At 43.5% G+C, this 18,857-nt stretch overlaps 1 protein-coding gene across 1 annotated transcript in view; it reads right to left on the reverse strand.

The window, feature by feature from the left end:
- Positions 1 to 262: 262 nt before the first annotated feature.
- LOC103815703 (glypican-5-like) overlaps positions 263 to 18,857 on the reverse strand; it is a 362,048-nt gene continuing 343,453 nt past the window's right edge. The window contains exon 9 of the mRNA XM_018913241.3: positions 263 to 4,000. Coding sequence (XP_018768786.2) covers positions 3,798 to 4,000 — 203 coding nt within the window. The 3' untranslated portion in view covers positions 263 to 3,797. The remainder of the gene's footprint in view (positions 4,001 to 18,857) is intronic.

An 18,857-nucleotide genomic window follows, 5' to 3' on the forward strand; every position in this document is an offset into this window, starting at 1 on the left:
CTTGAAATTAGCTGAGAACACTGGGCTCAGGGCAGCCAGCTGGAGGCTGCCATGCCCTGGCACCCTGCAGCCACCCACACCTCTGCCCACCCCTGCTCATCCTCCCCTGGTGCTTCCACAGCCAGGAAGGGGACTGGGGACACACAGACCTGAGCCTCTTACAGGAACACAGAGCCTGAAGAGCAGTGAAACACTAAGAACTGACACTGTGCCCATGGCAGCTTTGTCTGATTTGGTAAAAAGCCTGCATCACTCCCAGCAGAAAATTGTACATTGATTTTACTCACAAATGTATGACAGCAGTTACTTTCCAATGCTGGCATTAACAAATGTGGGCACAACAAAATATTCAAAGAAAGTCATAGCAAAACAATAAACAATCAGAAAGCAGTGGCTAAATACAATTCATAACTGTTAGGCATGGCTACAGCAATGCTCTTAGACTGGTACCTTATTTTACACTGAGATTACATAGACAAGTTCAAAAGTATTTTGAATTTAGACCTTTGTAATTACATCATAATTACAGTGTCCTGGGTAACAAACTAAGACTTTGTAAAGCAGGTATCTAATTCATCTGAAAATGAATGCTTCCTTTATCTGACCCAGCTAGTGGTTTTACCTTTGCTGGTATAGATGGTTTATTTGATGGAAAACATTTGTTTGTAAAAATGTAAATGCAACTGATCCAGAAGGGGAAAATATCATAAACCACCAGTAAAAATAAACTGCATTGCCATTTCAAATGGCACAATTTTTGATGCTCATTGTGAACATGTTTCACGCTGGTTTGACCAGTTCTCTTCTTACAGTGTAGAAGTGTTTTTGCATGAAATGTATTAATTGATGTAGAGCCCTCTTCCCTCATTCTGCAGCAAGCTCTATCGTTGTTTGAGTCCAATGGGATTGAGTTGATTCTACCTCACCCCATGATTTGATCTTGTTGTGTTTTGCTACAGAAACTTTTAAAGGGTTTTCTTGTTTAGCTTGAGAGATGAATACAAATATTCACCAACCAATCCCCAAATCCAAACCCTTGATTTTTCAGAGGTTTCTGTTTAGCAAAATTATGACATTTACAACAACAAATAGCTCCCTGGGTGAATTATTGCATACTTGCCTCCTGTGGGGTTTCTGCAGCTCCCTCTGCTGCAGCTGAGCATGTGGCTGTGAGATCGCTGCTTAAATCTTTTCCAGACCAGACCTCACAAACACACCTGGCTCTGGCTGATCAGGTTCCCTCTCTGCAGGTGAGAAAAATCTGAAAAAACTCCCAACTGCACAGCTGACATCTGGCAGGATTGGAGCCCAGCCCTGAAACCTCATCCATAGGAATCCTGATGGACACTTTCAGAGCCTGAACGATGACTGAGCACTGTAAGTGTGAGAACACTAAATCAGCAGTTGGGCTGACAAGCATCAGACAGGGATCGCTCCAGTGAAGCTTGGTGGGGCAGGGGGTGAGTGTGAGCACCCAGGGGACCTTTCTGTTTGTGCACAGAGAGTTCCTGTCTGACTCAGCCATCACAGTGCAGGATTCATAAGAGTGCCAGGCATTACAGAGTTCTTCCAGTGCACAAATGATGGGACCTGCATAGGTAAAACAGAACTTTTCCAAAGGGCACCGAAAATGAATACAAGAAGCAGCATTTTTAATTATGGTTCCATAGACTGGTGCAGCTCACAAACCCTGGAAAACACAGGACAGCCATTTAAATACTTGTGGGAAACTGATTTTCACTGATAGGACTGGGAAGCACTCCTTAGGGATATGAATAACCCTTCTGTTGTGAAAAATCAGAGTTAAAATATAAAATACTTGATGTTAATGTAGGTATATTCTCCATTTTGTTTCATTTCAACATTAAAATTGAGTTATCTTTTAGAAAATTTAGCTGCTGCCACTTTAGAAATGCTGCCTTTGCAGCTGGGTGTATCCACGGTTCTGATCATACCTTTATGTTGTAAATATGACCTAGGAACCAAAACTGGAAATGAAACTAAAGCCCCACTTTGGAAACATAACTAGACATGTTCACTGATACTGTCTGGAAATGTGCAAGTGTAGTAAACCTTTGTTCACTTACTGTCTGCTTGTTCTGTACTATTGTCACCTCCTGTGTGGTGACACCCAGCAGTCATCCTGGCCATGGCACCTCCTTTGAGTCAGGCTTCTATAGCCAAGGTTGCCAATAAAATTCCTGAAGCTGGTTAGTGAGACACAGGGCTCTTCTCTTCAGTAATCTCAGTGACTGGGTAACGCCAAGTATCAAAGAGATGTTTTACAAAAACCAAAGGCAAGTGTTTTACATTAAATCTTACAAAACTGTACATAAGAATAGTCTACAACATGAAAATGGCCATTAAACAGTTGTAATAGTTATGAAATATAGTAAATATAACAATTCTAATGTTTCATATATTTATCATATTAATCACTGTATTCATACAGTTGTGTTTGTATACATATATTCAATGGCACTGTAAACAGTTGTTGGAAAACACACATTAACTCTTAACCCATTAGAAGTTATTCTAGTACTTTTTCATCCAAAAAGTTAAAATGCATCAATGTATCATTGACTTAAGAAAAATAGCCTTGTAATATAATGCACATTTGACATTTTCTAGGGTAGCAATCAAGATGAAGCATAACAGAGAATGTTCTAGATTTCAGAATGTTTTACATTTACACCTAACGTGATACAAAATTTTAAACATTAAATGTAATTAAATAATACACAGTTTATGAAACAGTTGATTTCAGAGATCCATAATGCACAAAATCTAGTTAGTGTCTAATGGGAGTTCCCAATAATTTATATTTCTGGGACCTTTATGGAAAACTTAAGTTGGTTTCTATGTAACATCTCATAGGTAAAGTAAGTTTGAACTGAATTACCTTTTTTTTCTTTTTTGTTTTTTTTTATTTTTTCTATACAGAGCTGCATTTAGGTGGATAAAACATTATTACATTTATTTATGTTTCCCTTTGCTGGACATTCATCCAATAAGCCTTGAGCATATGCTTAAGCATCTGGTAATGACATTTTGTGGGGCAGGGAAACTCACTATCTATGTCTCTCAGTAAACAAAGTGGTTCTATTTTTTTCCACAGTTAAGGCAACTATACTGATATATTAGACACACCATATGTTTTTATGTTGCTTCCTACAATCTAAACAATAAGAGTGAAAAGAAGTTTCAAACATGCTTTGATCTTCTTGACCACTCAGGAATTTCATCAAGCCGGTAGAGAGCACTTCCCCCTACAGGGGAGCAACCTGGTACCTGGGCTGGTGGGAGGGGTCCCTGCCATGGCAGGGGGGCTGGGACTCGATAATCTTTAAGGTCCATCCCAACCCCATAACATTCCATGAACTGTAGCACAGCTTGTTAGCTGCTCACTTAAAAAAACAAAGAAAGGATTGCCTTGAATTTGAAGACTGACCATTCATATAACTTACCAGAAAAATTAAACAAACAACAGCCAGTCAGATTCTAGCAAACGAAACTGATGAAAACATTAACACACACATAGACAATTTCTGGGTTTTCAGTTATTTCTACCCCATAACTTAAGCTACACAGACCCTTGTGATCATCCTCGCTGTACCTTGGGTGGCTTTGCCAAAAGCTATCTTCATGACACTTGGTATCTGCCCACTCCAGCATTTCACTTCTTATTTATCCTAACAAATCACATCAACTAGAGAGCCATTTCCATTTGTTTCCAGTGGGTAAGGCTGCAGGTATCAATGACAGAGCAGGAGCACTAGCACTGCAGGGCAGTGCAGCTACAGGGGACAGTGCCACAGAGCTGCTAGTGCTGCCAGAAGAGCAAGGGAGGGGCTGAGGGCTGGGCTGCTCCCAGTGCCAGTCACGCTGTGCTTGGAGGATGACTTGACAGTGCTTGTGGTGGTTGTGGTGTCAATCTTTTTCACGGTTGGTTTTGGTTCATTTCTGTTTTCTGCATGGGTTTTCTTGTCCTTGAGTATATCTGAAAACATGAAAGTGAACATGAGATTAATCACACATCTTTGAAATAGTGCTTGAACATATTTAATTATTGCTGGAACGTGGTGTACACTCCCTCTGAATAACTGAAGCATGGATGGAGACTGATGGGGCACTTGCACTCATGTTTTAGCTGGGCTCAGCTGCTCTCTTCTCAGCACCCACTGTTTTGCTCCACAAGTCTCTTCTGCCTGCCTGGTGGCTACTCACAGACACAGCCTGAGCAGAATAACAGCTGTTCTGCATTGCAGTGCCTGGGCTCTGAACCTCATCTCTCACAGAAAGCACCTTCAGTTTCCCCTGGGCTGGGAACTAGCTCATGCTTTAAAACATGGAGTTAGGATTGAGTGGATTTGTGAAACTCCCTCCAGGCTGGTGGGGTCCTGCAGGAGATTGGATATTGACTTAACAGAACCCCAGAATGCTCTGGGTTGGAAGGGACCTTAAAGATCACCTTGTTCCACCCCCCTGCCATGGGCAGGAACACCTTGCACTATCCCAGGTTGCTCCAAGGCCTATCCCTGGGACACTTCCAGGGATGGGGCATCCACAGCTTCTCTGTGCCAGGGCCTCAGCACCGTCTGAGGCCAGAACTTCTCCTAGTGTCTCACCTAAATCTCTCCTCTTTTCATTTAAAATCACTACCCCTGGTCCTTTTCAGTGTCTGCCTGTGTCAAGGGTCACTCTCCCCCCTTTCTGTAAGTCTCCTTTAAGCACTGGAAGGCCTCTCCCTCCAGATGCATTTTGAGGCAATGCCATGTATTTTTATACAAAGAATTGGATTCAGAAGAAAGTAGGAGTAGCCCTTTATTGCAAAAACATGGATTTGGTTTTTTATAGGGAGAAAATAATAAATCTTCAGTTATGAAGATATTTCCAAGGTATTTGCAAATATTACTGAGACCATATTGCCCTTAAACCCTTTCATTGGCACTGTGGTGAAAAAAACAAACAAACAAACCAAAAGACTATTTCATCTGCTGAAGGGATGATCATTTTGTAGTCAATCTGTAAAAGCATACCTGAGTGCTCAAAAAGAACAAATGCCTACCTGGAAGAATTTATAATTAACAATACATGTTCAGGTCCAAGTTTAAAGGATTTGTGTTACTAATGAATGCAGTGCACATACAAAAGAAAGCAAAAAGCATGGATTTGTAATGCAGATGAAACAGCAGTCCAATCTTAAAATGAAAACTCTGAATCACAGAAGCAAGTTCCTGGCAGAAACTGGAAAGATGGAAAGTATTCCAGAAATGCAAATGCAATCTGAGATCATTGTCTGCATGTCAGTAGTTCTGAACAACCATCAATAAATTCACTTGATACTAAAAATGAGCTATTGTATTGGGAAAGCACACATTGTTCTTTTGCCAGAATAAACTGTGAAAGAAATGCAATGAATTCCTCCATTTTACTATAATATCAACATTAATCCCAGAGGAATGTGTGATTCCTACACCTGACTCAAGAGAGACTGCAGGGAAGGGACAGCAGCTGGCAAGGCACGCTTTGGGAAAAGGGTATTGTGACATTGTGCTTGAAATTCCTTATGGCAAAGTGCAGGCAGAGTCCCTCTGTGATTGCAACTTGCAGTGGAGCTCACAGAAAGCAGGGGGAGAAAAAGCATGCTCAGAGTGTTTAGAAAATATCAGTATTCTGAGGACATTTAAAGAAAAATGGACAACCTTCAGACTGTCATTAAAGTAAATTAAGAATAAATCATGGAAATAGGTGTGTTCTGACACTGCCTCGAGTCCTTTCCATCACTGTCACTCTCCTTTGCAACTGCAGTCAAGGCACTATTTCTCTGCTGCCTCTTATATCATCCCAGCCTGCTGACTTCAGCTCTCTGGGGCCAGCTGATTAAATTAAGACCTCACTCAGGTGAATCCATTCCCCTCTTTCAGCTGGCCATGTCCACCATTGTAACTTGATTGGCGTCTATAAATCGGGCAGACTGAAATGTATTAATTCGTTTATTTTCTTACTATTGACTTTAACAAAAATCTAGGGTAAGATTTAATGCTATCAGAGAGACTGTTGGTTTTTAAAAGCTTTCCTCTCAGTCCCTGCTTAATGCACTACATAACAAGCGTTAAATAATACATTAGGAAATTCTGCCTTTATCCTTTCCAGGGGAAGGACTCCATTCTGAATTCTCTCTCTGTCTTCACATCAGAGGATCTTCCGATGCTATTCATGGCCAATTCTAATTTGGGATCTAATTGTGCAAAATTGGCATTTTATTTATAATGCTCTGTTTTCTCCTTTCTTAAAAATAAATAAAAATAGCTTAACTTTCAAGTCAGTTCAAGATCTTTTTCAATCCTCTCTTTGGTTTTTAAGGCACAAATTTCAGCAGTAGAAAGATTTTCCATTTTATTCCAGTTTCCTCAGAGTTCCTGTTGCTTACTCACTCCACGATTTTGGCTGAGACACTCTGAGTTAAATGAGTTTTTCCTCTTAAATCTTTTCCTCTGAGTCAGAGATGGTTATGTTCAGTCTACTACTGACATTCAAAAGGCAAAAAAGTACTGATCATGCTAGGAAAGAAAAAAGTGTTAGTGTGAAGACTAGCACAGAAATGAAACTTCAGTCTCAACAGAGCAAGCCCCAGATGTTCAGCACCCATGGATTCAGCCCCCGGAGTATGACTTCATAAAACCAACCCACCAAACCCCACAGCTTTGGTTTGTTCTCCTGTTTACCTTCTGAATTTTAAAGGCTTTATGTTGCCTACTAGAAGCTTTCTCCATTGCTAGAAGCTTCCTTCCACCATCAGTCCCTCTCTCTGTTCCAGAAATAGAGTGGTTTACCTCTCTGAAGGCTCCAGCTCCCCTCAGCCTGACAAGGGGATGGCCTTTGGAGCCTGGCACAGGATATTATTCTGTGCTCTGTATTGTCACTGCACCGTGGTGCTGATACAGCTGCTGCAGTGGTGGCTGTGCTGCTCCCTCGTCCAGCTCTCAGTGAGGATATTCAAATCCTGCCAAAAAGGGTGCTTAGTGAAGGCAGCTGAGTGCCAAAGCAGCCTTTCTGAGCAGCCTCTTGGGACTCCTGCCGAGGACAGGGTCTGCTGGGGTCACTGGAGATGGCTCAGAGTTCCTCCAGGCCCCGTGATTACAGCTCAGTTAGTCCAGGGGATTGAGTCCACTTCCTCAGCTGAACTCTCATCTCTGTTAACTGCTGCTGAACTCACATCTTGACAGCATAAACAAAACAAAGCATGAAAATGACTTGACCTTGCTGTTGAGAGTGTTCAGGATTACCTTCACCTCTGAGCTGTAAGCACAGATTGCTGCCCAGGAATGCACGTGCTGCTCCGATGGCACCGAGCTACTCATAAATACCTCTGTGGATCGATGCTGTTCCTCAGAGAGACCAGCTCAGGATGGCAGGAGAACCAAAACTGCCACTGAGCTCATTTAGGAACAGGAAACCTCCCTTACAGTGAGGGCTGGTTATGCTTTTCAAATGCATTCACTGAGTACACCTGAATCAGAGGCCAAAACAATGCCATATAATATTTTTTGGTTATTACCAGGTCATCAGACAGATGTTTAAGTCATACTGACACCCAAGCTGTCAGCTCCCCCTTCCTAGGCCAAATACTTTTCAGTTTGCTACTGCTTAGGATTATCAAAGATGTAACTATTTACTGGTGCTCTTGCATGCTATTGCTCTCTAGTGAGTGATATCAGCAGGGTCTGCTTTAATCCGTTCATTTTTTCCTACTGTCCTGCCAAGGGATGAACAAGTTCAGCTACTTAACAGAAACCTACTTCCATTTTTGTCCTTCTCTTGATCTGATTTGAGCTCAGTCCTTTCTCTGTGATGGTAAATGACAATCTCTGCTCGTCAGGCACTGCACTCGTGACTGCCAACAGCCTGTGTGCCTCTAAGGCTGCAGATCCTCTCACCAGACAGGGGTAGAGCCCTTAGAGGGGAGGCAGAATAAAAACAAACAGAGAGATTTGCCAGACCAGTCCTGTAAATGTTAATTACAGCAGCCTGGCTTCTAATGGAGTGGGGCACTGACAGCAGAGAATCCATGCTTATCAATCCACCGTGGGGATTCTGGACACGTTTCCATCAGCTTAACCTGGAGCTGCTGGAGGAAACCTGCAACCCAGCTATTTGGGGAGACAAAAGCAGCAGAGATTGTTTATTTCTGCTTTCCCCACATTAATTACATCAAGTCAGACCATTTCTAGACTCTTCTTTTCTTGTCCATGTATTTCTAGACTTTCATGCAAGCACTGGGCTTTGAAAAGACAGTCTGTCAGCATCTACAGTAGCAAATTAATGCCTTGGTCTTGAATAGCTCATCATGGGTGTAATGACACCATAACACAGGTCTGAAGTGAACTGGTCAGCACCTGCAGTTACTCTCCACGTTGGAGCTCTGTTCCTTGATAAATTTCCCTTCCATCACATGCTTGGGTTTGGCTGACAGCTTCATAAGAAATTAAAGCTAGGTGCAACTTGGTGGAACAGGCTCTTAAATTACAGTAGATGCTGCAGTGTTATTATTAGCTTTTTATCACCTCGGGTAGCAAAAGCTGAAATTACTTTTACATATTCAAAGGAAGAAGCTCTGAAATTGCACAACAATGCTGTCGCCATAAAATGTACCAACAATTTCCAAACAATCCATTATCTTGACATTAAGACCAGCTGTAATTATTTCCAGTTACAGCTGCAGCAGACAAATGGAAACAGGAATGCTGTGGAAATGGGAATGTGAGCACTCCTAAAGTATGATAACTTGTGATGCAATTCTCCAAATTCTGGAGTCTGTTATTTTGGTCTGTATAATGCCAGTCAGTAAAAGGTGGGTGTAATGTGTGCTTTGTGGAGCCAGAAGAAGGGAGCAATGAACAGCTCTGGATGTACTGTTCTACCATTTTCTATTTCAGCCTGAGAACGTGGTGTCCAGAGAGGCCTTTTCCCCACATACCTTTTAATGGAAACCTGGTGTTAGGAGGAAAAAATAAATCTTTAATCAGGAAAAGAAAGAACTCCAGGAGTTTTAGGTGCATAGACCACTCTCCCCACTGAATTCCTGAGTGGCATTAGGTTCAGGCCAGCCTTTCCAGAAGACCTGTGGGACAAGATTATGGGGGTAAGCTGGTGTGTCCCAGTTCAATTCTGAGATATTTCCACTTCTCTCTTTAAGAACTTTCTCTTTTTTAAAAGAATGAGTGAGGGGATGATAATAAATTGGGACCAGGATTACCTATTTCCACATTTTAATTCTATATTAAGCTCTCTGTGATCTTTGGCAGATTGCCATTCCCTGTGGACCAGTGAGAGAACTACTTTATTTCCTGCACATTTTGCACATTCTGAGAGCCATACCCACCCTCTGAAAGAAATAACATTGGCTTGAACTTTCAGGAACTAATTCAAATGCAATAAAGAAAAGACAGGAACAGCCATGAGGCAGTTTGAGATGTCAGGTGCCTAGAAGCCACAGTTACATGAAATGGCAGCTCCTTCCCCTTCTCCCAAGCAACCTTTTAGTCCACCACATCTGAGTGCAATGCACACGTGTACAGAGAGAGCAGGACATGATCTCAGCTGTCCTGCATTAAGGAAACCTGCCCCTCTTTGTGTTTGGCTGCTGATACACAGTGGCCATAGCAAACCCTGCAAGATTTTCAGGAGCACAATACAACTGTATTAGTTCTGGGTCTAAAAGTAAACCTGCACGTAGAACTGCTCCTGCCATGGTAAATGTCAAGCAGGAATAATCCATCTTTTCCTTGGGAAGAAATAATTCAACCTAACAAACCTCGTGTGATTCAGCAGAACTTCCATTAATCAATCAGTCATTTGCAAGAAAAGGTTTTGTCATTTTGCTTATATTAATATGAGACTTATTCAAATGCAGACAAGCTGAAAGTATAAGCTTAAAACATGCCAAACATATTTGACATTTCCTGGAAACATCTGTTTTTAGTCTAGTCCTAGGCCCATGTTTGTGGTTGCATGTTTATGCTCATTCAGTTTGCCAGATACATCGTATGTAGTGCAGCACAGCTGACTTGATATCCTGAAACACAGCATGGAAGTATCTGTAAAACATGATGTTCCCAGTAAATCTATGGAACATTTGTTGTAACTTTCTTGTAATAAAAGAAACAACTCAAAAGCCCTGTGACAGCCTTCTGCCTTCACTGCATGGTGCAATTAATTAGCTAAGTTTGGAAATTGTGTACATGCCTGACTGGTGCTATCAGGAAGACTGAGAGCGATCCTGATCCCGCATGCCTGGCGTGCTCCAAACTCCTATTAAACTTAATGGCAGTTTGGGGGGATGCAGGAATGCAGGGCTGACCTTTATGGGTAAAGATGAATGTGAGCTCCAGACTTCAAAGATTGGGTGCCCCTGCCAGTCTGGAGTGTGCAAGTGATCAGCACGCCAAGTGCTGAAGGCATCTGCTAAATATCACGCCACAGCTCAAAGCTGTAATTAAGAAAAATATAAACTGGCTCGAGGAAGAAAAATATTAGTAATAATTGAAAATGCTTTGGCTCTTGCTTTTGTCCTGATGATCTCATTAGTTTTGGTTACAGAAACAGTTCTCACACTGGCTGACGTGGGGCATGCTTTGTTTGTGCTCTCCTTCTACCCACATCTTTCCCAGTTAAATTTTATTGCTCAATACAAAGGTCAGATCGAAGGCTTAATTAAATTGTATGTGGGGAAACTATAAACTTATTTTGGAAGGGAGTATCAAAATATTTAAAGCCATCCCAACTCCTCTCCCCCAGACACTCCTTAATTTCTTGTGAAGAAAAGGAGCATGTGTTATTGGCACTCTTTCCCTTAAGGAGAAACTGCACCTTTTCTGGCTTCAGAATTTACATTTTATGAATGTCCAACCTTTCAATAACCTGCTAATTGTATTTGCAATTGACATTTGTAATGAGGATATTAATTTAGCTCTGCTGTTCTAAACACAGAGAGCTCCATTTTGTAACAGGCCTGGATATGATCTTATACTTCAGCAGTGTAAGTTCAACTTACAGCCAGGATTGGAAGTTCTCTTAAACTTTGCTTAACTTTAAACAGAACCTGGAGCACCAAGATAAACACTATTACCCACCTGCTTCACTAAGGCATGCCTCTCAGGTCTAGAACTGAAAAGTAGTTTTGGAACACAAAAACTACTTTTTTAGACACTGCCAGGTCTCCCCAAGCAGCATTTACAGTTTCTTCATGCCATGAGAAGGCGACCACACAGCTTGAGAGTAAGGTCAGGTCTGAGTAGGCTCCAACCTGTCTACAGCAAGGCCAACCCCAAGGAATTTCAGGCTTCCTTGTGCCAGGCTGCTGCCCGAGCTGTGTTCATGCATCAGAGAGGTTCTCAGTGCTCCCAGTCAGCTGTTGCCCACCTCTAGGGGCAGAGGGATTCTCTGGATCCTTCTCCATCTCCAGATGCCCTCCATGGTTTGTGTTTGTGCAGCTGGCTGCACACAGAGCCCTGGGAGCTGTGCTGGAGGTGGGGATGCTCTGCAGGTCTGCTCTCTTCAGCCAGACCTTGCCAGCCTGTGGGATCACAGCAAGTGCAGGAGAGCAGAGAGGAATCTGCCAGCTGGGGCAGCAGTGACAGAGGAGACCAGGGCTCAGAGCCTTCCATGAGGGATTCACAAGGGCTGCTTCCCCCAGGTCTCTCCTGCATTGCCCAGTCTGAGGAGTTGTGCAGGGAGGGACGTCTCAGCCTGAAGCAGGCTCTGCCTGGATACCTGGGTCTACCCTGGAAGCAAACTGGCCCAAACTACACTGGAAAGGACGAATCAATTAACTAACAGGGTGTCAGCCAAAAGAGAGTGACAGTAGGAACTGCTCTGTGCCCCTGCATGAGGTGTGTCCATGGCTCCCCAAGGGCATGGCAGTGAGGGGCAGGAGCATGGACTGCTCTCTGCTCAGGAAGCCATCCTCTCACATTTCAGCAGAGGCAGATCCCATATCCTCAAGGAGTGAGCAGCAGACAATCAGCCCCTGCAGAACTCCCCTCCCACCAAAGGGCTGGGACTCAGGGCAGAGCCCTTCTGGCTCAGCAGCCTTTAAAGAGAGGCAGGGAGAATTCAACACAGGCACTGCAGGCAGCTCAGCAAAACCCTGAGTGAATGGCCACAACTCACAGCAACTCCAGCATGGCAGCCATAGGAAAACAATCACAAGCATCTCGAAGAGATATCTGAAAGGGTCTTTTCACCCTGCAAGCAGGCTGCTCTCATCATTCCTCATCCATTAAAAGGCAGTCAGATTCCTCCACTTATTCCCATTGCTCCCTTAGAAACTTGGGCAGATACAATTCCTGCTTTAAGATTCTGAAGCCACCAGATTCACTGGCAACAGAGAAGGTTTAAAATGCTTCCTGTATTTCTGTCATTTCTTGAGCAGCCACAGAACCTTGTACTAAAGATCTCTTTAAGAGGTTCAAATAGGATATAATAATAATAATAATAATATAATAATAATAATAATAATAATAATAATAATAATAATAATAATAATAATAATAATAATAATAATAATAGATGTTTAATTACAGAATAAACATTGAAATCACCTCAATCTACACAGCATCTGATTGCTTTTAATCTAGATGGTAAAAAGGATTAGTTGTAATGCCAAACAATACTTCTAGTCCTTATATCAATCAGTAGGATTTTTTTTTAATTGAATCCTTCCAGTATTTAATTTCACTCAGAACTGAAATCAAAAGAAACTATGGCAAGATATTATCCTGGATTAATCATCTGAGCCTGAACATCAGGAGTAGTACAGAAAAACATCGTGGCATTAGGCTTGCTTCAGCTCTGGTATGGGGAGCTTTAATTAGTCCTTTCTCCTGCTCTAGACTGGCAACTCTTCAGCACTGCACATCCTCTATTTCACATTGCTGGTTTATCCAGCCAGCCACAACCCCAGCTCCATCACAGCTGACAGTTATTGACAGGGAGGATGATTAGAGCCATCACTCTGCTGAGGAGCTGCAGCAGCAAGAACATGTTTCATGTGAAAATACCAAAGGGCTTAAAAGCATTATCTTATTAGTAGCATGCAGGGAAACTGATGAACCCTTATCACAGTCAGCAGGATGATGAATACCCAAATCAACACAAATGGAAAGGAGATATACAACCAGCATAAAAAATAAACTTTTCTAATAGAAACTTTTACAAAATGAAGCCCCATCCATTAGGATATGCATAAGGCTATGTTCTGTCAGTGTTCAGGCTGTGGGGCAAATTAAAGGAAGGAAATTCTTGTTTGGATCTGGCAAAGATCCCTTTCCCTGCTCTGTTTTTGTAGGGATGTGAACTGCTCCCTCCAATTTTCATGAAGTCACCTACAGCAAAAGCACCAGACTGAGCTGAACAAGTCTGCCAACATTGGTACATAACAGACTGAGGGCTACAAATCATCCCCTTTTTTGGGTAACAACACTGCTCAACTTCACCTTGGCCAGGGCTCTCTCACTTGGCCAAAAGGAAAAAAAACATTACTGCCATTAGCCCTCATGGGCTGAACCCCCCTCGAGGCATTATCTCCATCATGAGAATGCTTAAAAACACCATTTTGAGAGAGATAAACCCTGCACTGGAACCCCAAGGTCTGGCTTCTCTCTGCTCTGATGGGCTCAAGCCTGCCTGCCCAGGTGACACCAGTGACCAAGGCTAAGGTCCTTCTACAGGCACCTGTGCAGGGACCCAGGGGATGATGCCAAGGGGCTTGGGGTGGGTGGTGGTGAGAAACAGGGCTTGCTTTTAAGGCCAAGGAAGCTGGAGAGACTGCAAGTGTCAGGGTTGGAAGTGTGTGGAGAGCAGTGGGGGCCCCAGATCAGGAATTCAGTGGGCTTTGATGAACATGAAGGACAATCTTGGCTGCTTCTATGCACAGAGCTGGCATGAACATACACCGAGCACTTCTCAGGTGACTGAGCAGGGGGCTTCACCTCTGTGTGTTTCCAGCCAGCCAAGGAAGCTTTGGCAGCCCCCAGCCTGCTCTGAGATGTATCAGTTACACATATTTTCTTCACTGCCACTTCTTCCTGTCACAGGAGCTCCAATAAAGGGAAAACCCCACAGGAAGTTGATGGGAGCTGACACTGTGTGCTGCACTGGATCTGTTGGCACTGCTGTGGTCTGTTATGCAAACACACATCAGTGGACTTTGTACAACATAAATTATGTAAATATCCAGGTAGAGACTCTTCAAAATGCAGATTGCTTGCCTGATGTTTGGAGACAATAATTAAGATCTCTGATGTGAAGCCGTACTTGGGATTGCTGTGCAAGCTGGGCCAGCCTGTGGATGTCCAGGCTGAGCAAACCTCATTTCACATGCAGATTCCATCTGGGTAAGAAGAAATTTGCAGTCAAAGTTGACTGTGTCATAATCTACTTAAGCCACATACCACTGACACCACAGGTTATTAGAGATCCTTGAATTTACAGCTGCAGAAGGGCTCCATAAGATCCCATCTGTAATTTAGGTATAGACTTGTTCAGGATTTTGAAGGGTTGTCCTTTTTAATGAAGAATTTGAATTTTACTTTGGTGCATGCCAGACATCCACACATCTCCATGATGGCAGGTGGCTCATCCTTCTGTGGGGGCAAGGGTTGGAGTTCTCCAGGGTGTTCTCCAGCCCTGCAGTTTGCTCCTGGCCTTGGCTGAGACCTGAGTCATAACCAGCACACACAAACTGGACTTTGGGCTGCACCATGAGCCCAGGTCAGCAGTCTGACCCAGCAGGTAGGGCTCTGCTCCTCAGGGCTCCCACTCAGGAACCAGCTCAGCAGTGTGGGGGTTTAACCCCAGCTGGCAGCTGAGTGCCACACAGCTGCTGGCTCAGTCCCCTGTCACCATCGCTGAGGGCAGGAGAATAAAAAAAATTTAAAACGTAAACCTAACAGAAATGTAAGGAAAAGGAGAGAGGAATAAAACCCAGGAGAAGTAGGTGATGCCCTGCACAGTTGCTCACCACCTGCTGGCCATCCCCAGCCTGTCCCCAAGCAGTGACCAGTGCCTCCTGGCCATCTCCTCCCAGTTTGTGTACTGGGAATGGGGCATGGAATCTCCCTTTGGCCAGCTCAGGTGTCCTGGTCATGCTCCCTCTGCACTTCCTCACTGGCAGAGCATGGGAAACAGAAGGCCTTGACTCAGGGTAAGCTCTGCTTAACAGCAATCAAAACATCAGTGTCTTATCAATGTTATTCTCATCCTGAATTCAAAACACAGCACTGTACTAAGATGAAAATTAACCCTGTCCCATCTGAAAACTGGATAAACAGATTTTTTTTTTTTTTCCAGAGAACACTAAACATCTTAGATTGGGCTCAGTAGGCCCATCCCTGTCACCTGACATCTTACAAAAATCTAGGCCAAGTAATATTTCCTTTGCTGGAAAAGAAAAACATCACCGACTGTCTACTTGGGTAAAGAATTTGGAGAAATGAGGTTTTCAGGAATAGTAAACTGAGCATCTGTTGGACTTCATTAAATTCTTATTTAACTTGAGTTGAGATCAGTGAAATTAACCTTTATACCTCAACTGTGTTCTTCCTGCTTGAAGCAGCTGAATCAAAGCAGCTTACCAAGGGCATCCTTCTGCTTTATCACTTCAAAGAACATTTATTCAGAGAAAGCATGTGAGGATCACATAACTGGAGCCAGATGATAGAGAAATCACTGCAAACTGAGGTAGGCAGGAAAAATACCTAATTTAAAGATAGATTAGAGATCTGAAACAAACGTTCATAAAGACTGGTGTGTTACAAAGTAGAGGTAACAATTTCCCAGACAGGCAGAGACTGTGCAAGGTGAATGGAAAAGTCTTTCCAACCACTGCTGCTGAGTAGTGCTCCCTGAACCACAAACTATAAAAAGAAAAGGAGCTCAGAAGATGATTTGCAACCATGCAGTTTTCTTTACTGGCCTGTGTGGGCTTTTCAGGACATGGACAGTAATTTCTGTGCACCTACAGTAGCCAAGGTTGTGATCTTGACTGGGGCATTCATGCACTACTGTCAAGTCAAAAAAGTGGAAGTTATAAACAATGGTAATTAAAGGGCAGCAAAGAACAGCAGTGGACATTTTAACATCCAATTAAACTCCAACATTTGCTGGGATCCAGAACAGTTACCAAGTTACCAGCCATCCATAAGGCTGCAATCAAACCCTGAACTAGAAACCCCAGAGATCTACAGCCCTCTAGTTACAAACTTATATTAGAATCATTCAGAATAATTAGAGGGGATAGAATAGAACTGATCATTTCACTGAATCTTCTCCAGCTGACCACGAGTGTATCCAAGTCTGGGACGTGCACTGAGACATCCCTCTATCACTGCCCTGGTACACTCAAGCACTACAGGCTCCTACCATCTCCAAAGCTGAGAGCAAGCCAAGGAAACAGAAATACTCCTGTGATGTCTCACCCAGCCACAAGAACCCCTCAGTTCCACCATGGATATTCCAAAGAGCAGAAGGTATTGTGAGATGAGACCTTGCAACACCCAGAGTATTTATTTCTAGCTCTGGAGTGGGAGAAGGCAGGACATGATATGATCCTGTATCTGTTTTTCTGCAACAAATTGTTGCACCTCACTGAATATCAAAAGGCAGTTTAGTTCTGCCATTGACAGTCAATGAAAATAAATTGCTGTGGAGTGCCAGTGGTCATGCAGCTCTGTGCAACTTTAATGGAACTAATAACATAGCTCCCTTGTAAAATACCAAGCCTTGTTTGTGCAAGGATTACTGCAGTAACATCCCTTAGGAGCAAAACAATTCCATGTCCATGGGCTGATGCACAGTCTCTTCCCCATGCCCCATTTCCACCAGCTTCCATTAAAAAATTAGAAGCAAACTGCTTGACTTGTGAGTAACAAACCTTACATCAATGTGCATTTCAAAGTGGACTGGAGAAATGCCTGAAGTTTGCTCTGGACTTTACTCTCACTATCCAGTTACACAGGGATGCTTTTTGATATTAGGTTTTGCTTAAAACTGACACCTCTCAGAGAGAAATAATTTTTCTAAACTGTCCCCAATGAGTGTGGCAGAGCATGGGCAGGCAGAGAAGTGGTGGCCCCACACAACTCAATCAGGTGTCCCCCTGTTCAGCCAGACAGGAAAAGGAAAGGCAGAGGATGGTGGGATGGGGCACATGGTGACAAACAGGAGAGCAAAACCTCCAATTGCACTGGAAGTGGCAGGGATGTGAAGGGCCACAGAAAGGCCCATCACCAGTGAAAGGGAGACCAGGAGGAATGTGATAAATGGTTCAGGGTGAGAGAGGACACTCAGAACCTGAGGTATTAAATGCCTTCTCTGCCCTGGCTTCGCTAACAAGGTGATTGCTCAGGTTACCATGGCTCAGTCTGGAGAGGGAGGATCCCAGGGCAGAGGAAAATCAAATTAGGGACTGTGTGTTGGCAGTAGGATGAGGAGCAGCACTAGGGCTATGCAGGCAGCTGCCTATGGGGTGCTGTGAAAACCCTCTCAGTGAAGGTTTTAAAACCCAGATGAGGCACACAGGGATGGGTTTGTTAGAGCTGACTCTGGCCTGGGACACTAATCCATCCTAGAGAAGCTTCTCCATCACTGTTTTCAATCTTCCAATGATCCATTCATTGTGATGAATCTACTCCGTGTGAAAAACAAATGAAAACAAAGTATTCAATCAGTTGGTGACTAAATTTGTAACTATCTATAAAAACCAAGGGTGAACATCTTGTAAAAAGAATATACACTGGCAGCTATTGCTGATGAAGTGCTATTGATAGGCATTAAAGCTGCAAATGGCAAGGTGTTGGCAAAGTGAGAGGAATTGCTGCAGAAAGTAAAAAGCCAATCTGTATGATGAACAGAGTGTACATAAAGTACAGCAAATTACCAGACACACAGCCCTGGGAGTACAGAGGCATGGGAGCTGATTAAGAAGTCCTTGTGAAGAAATCTTGAAGGCTGGCCAGTTCCCCCTTGTTCTCTGGCAGGCGCTGCAGCCGCTCAGGCAGTGAAAAGAGCACTGTCTGTGATGTGAGCACACGCACTCGTGGATTACAGGGAGATGATGGATGTGCCATACCACAGCAAATGGCTGCTTGGAACTGCCACCCCCTTCAGAACAATCCTGCTTTTCAAAGCCTCAGTGCTCTTGGCTGAAGGCCACAGAGGGAGGCTTGAAAGGCGCAGCTCCCGGGTTCCTCCGTCAGGAATCCGCCGGGCGCGTGGCGGGATGTGCCGGGCGTCACCGCCACCTCGGCCGGGTGACACTGAGCTCTGCTGCTGGGCTCTACTGGCTGAACACCTCACCCCGTGCATTTGGAACCTGAGATGATGGCCACAAGTCTCCAGAAGCCCAATAGCTGCTGATCTTCTTTAAATCCAGCAGCCTGATTTTTATTTGTTTTTTCGCTTCCTGGGTCTTCTCAAGACATTCCTTCTTCCTTTTTTTTTCGAATTAAATACAAAGAAGCCTTGTTCTTTAACCTGCTAACTAGAGAAAGAAAATTAATGACTTTCTGGTTATTTTAAGAGCCATTGAGTTGTTTGGACTGAAGAAGACCTTTAACATCATAAAGTCCAACCTCTAACCCAGCACTGCCAAGTCCAACACTAAACCCTGTCCCTAAGCACTGGGGCAGGAGCTTGGACTAGATGACCTTTAAAAAAGGTCCCTTCCAACCCAAGCTAGTCTATGATTCTATGAAAATATGATTGATTTGAGTACTGTTAATAATGGCTTGTGCCAAGGAAAAATTAACTGGACTGAATTTGATGTAACTGAAAGATGAGCTTGGCTTGGAGTC

Source organism: Serinus canaria, chromosome 9 (assembly GCF_022539315.1).
Source record: "Serinus canaria isolate serCan28SL12 chromosome 9, serCan2020, whole genome shotgun sequence".
NCBI classification, from domain to species: domain Eukaryota; kingdom Metazoa; phylum Chordata; class Aves; order Passeriformes; family Fringillidae; genus Serinus; species Serinus canaria.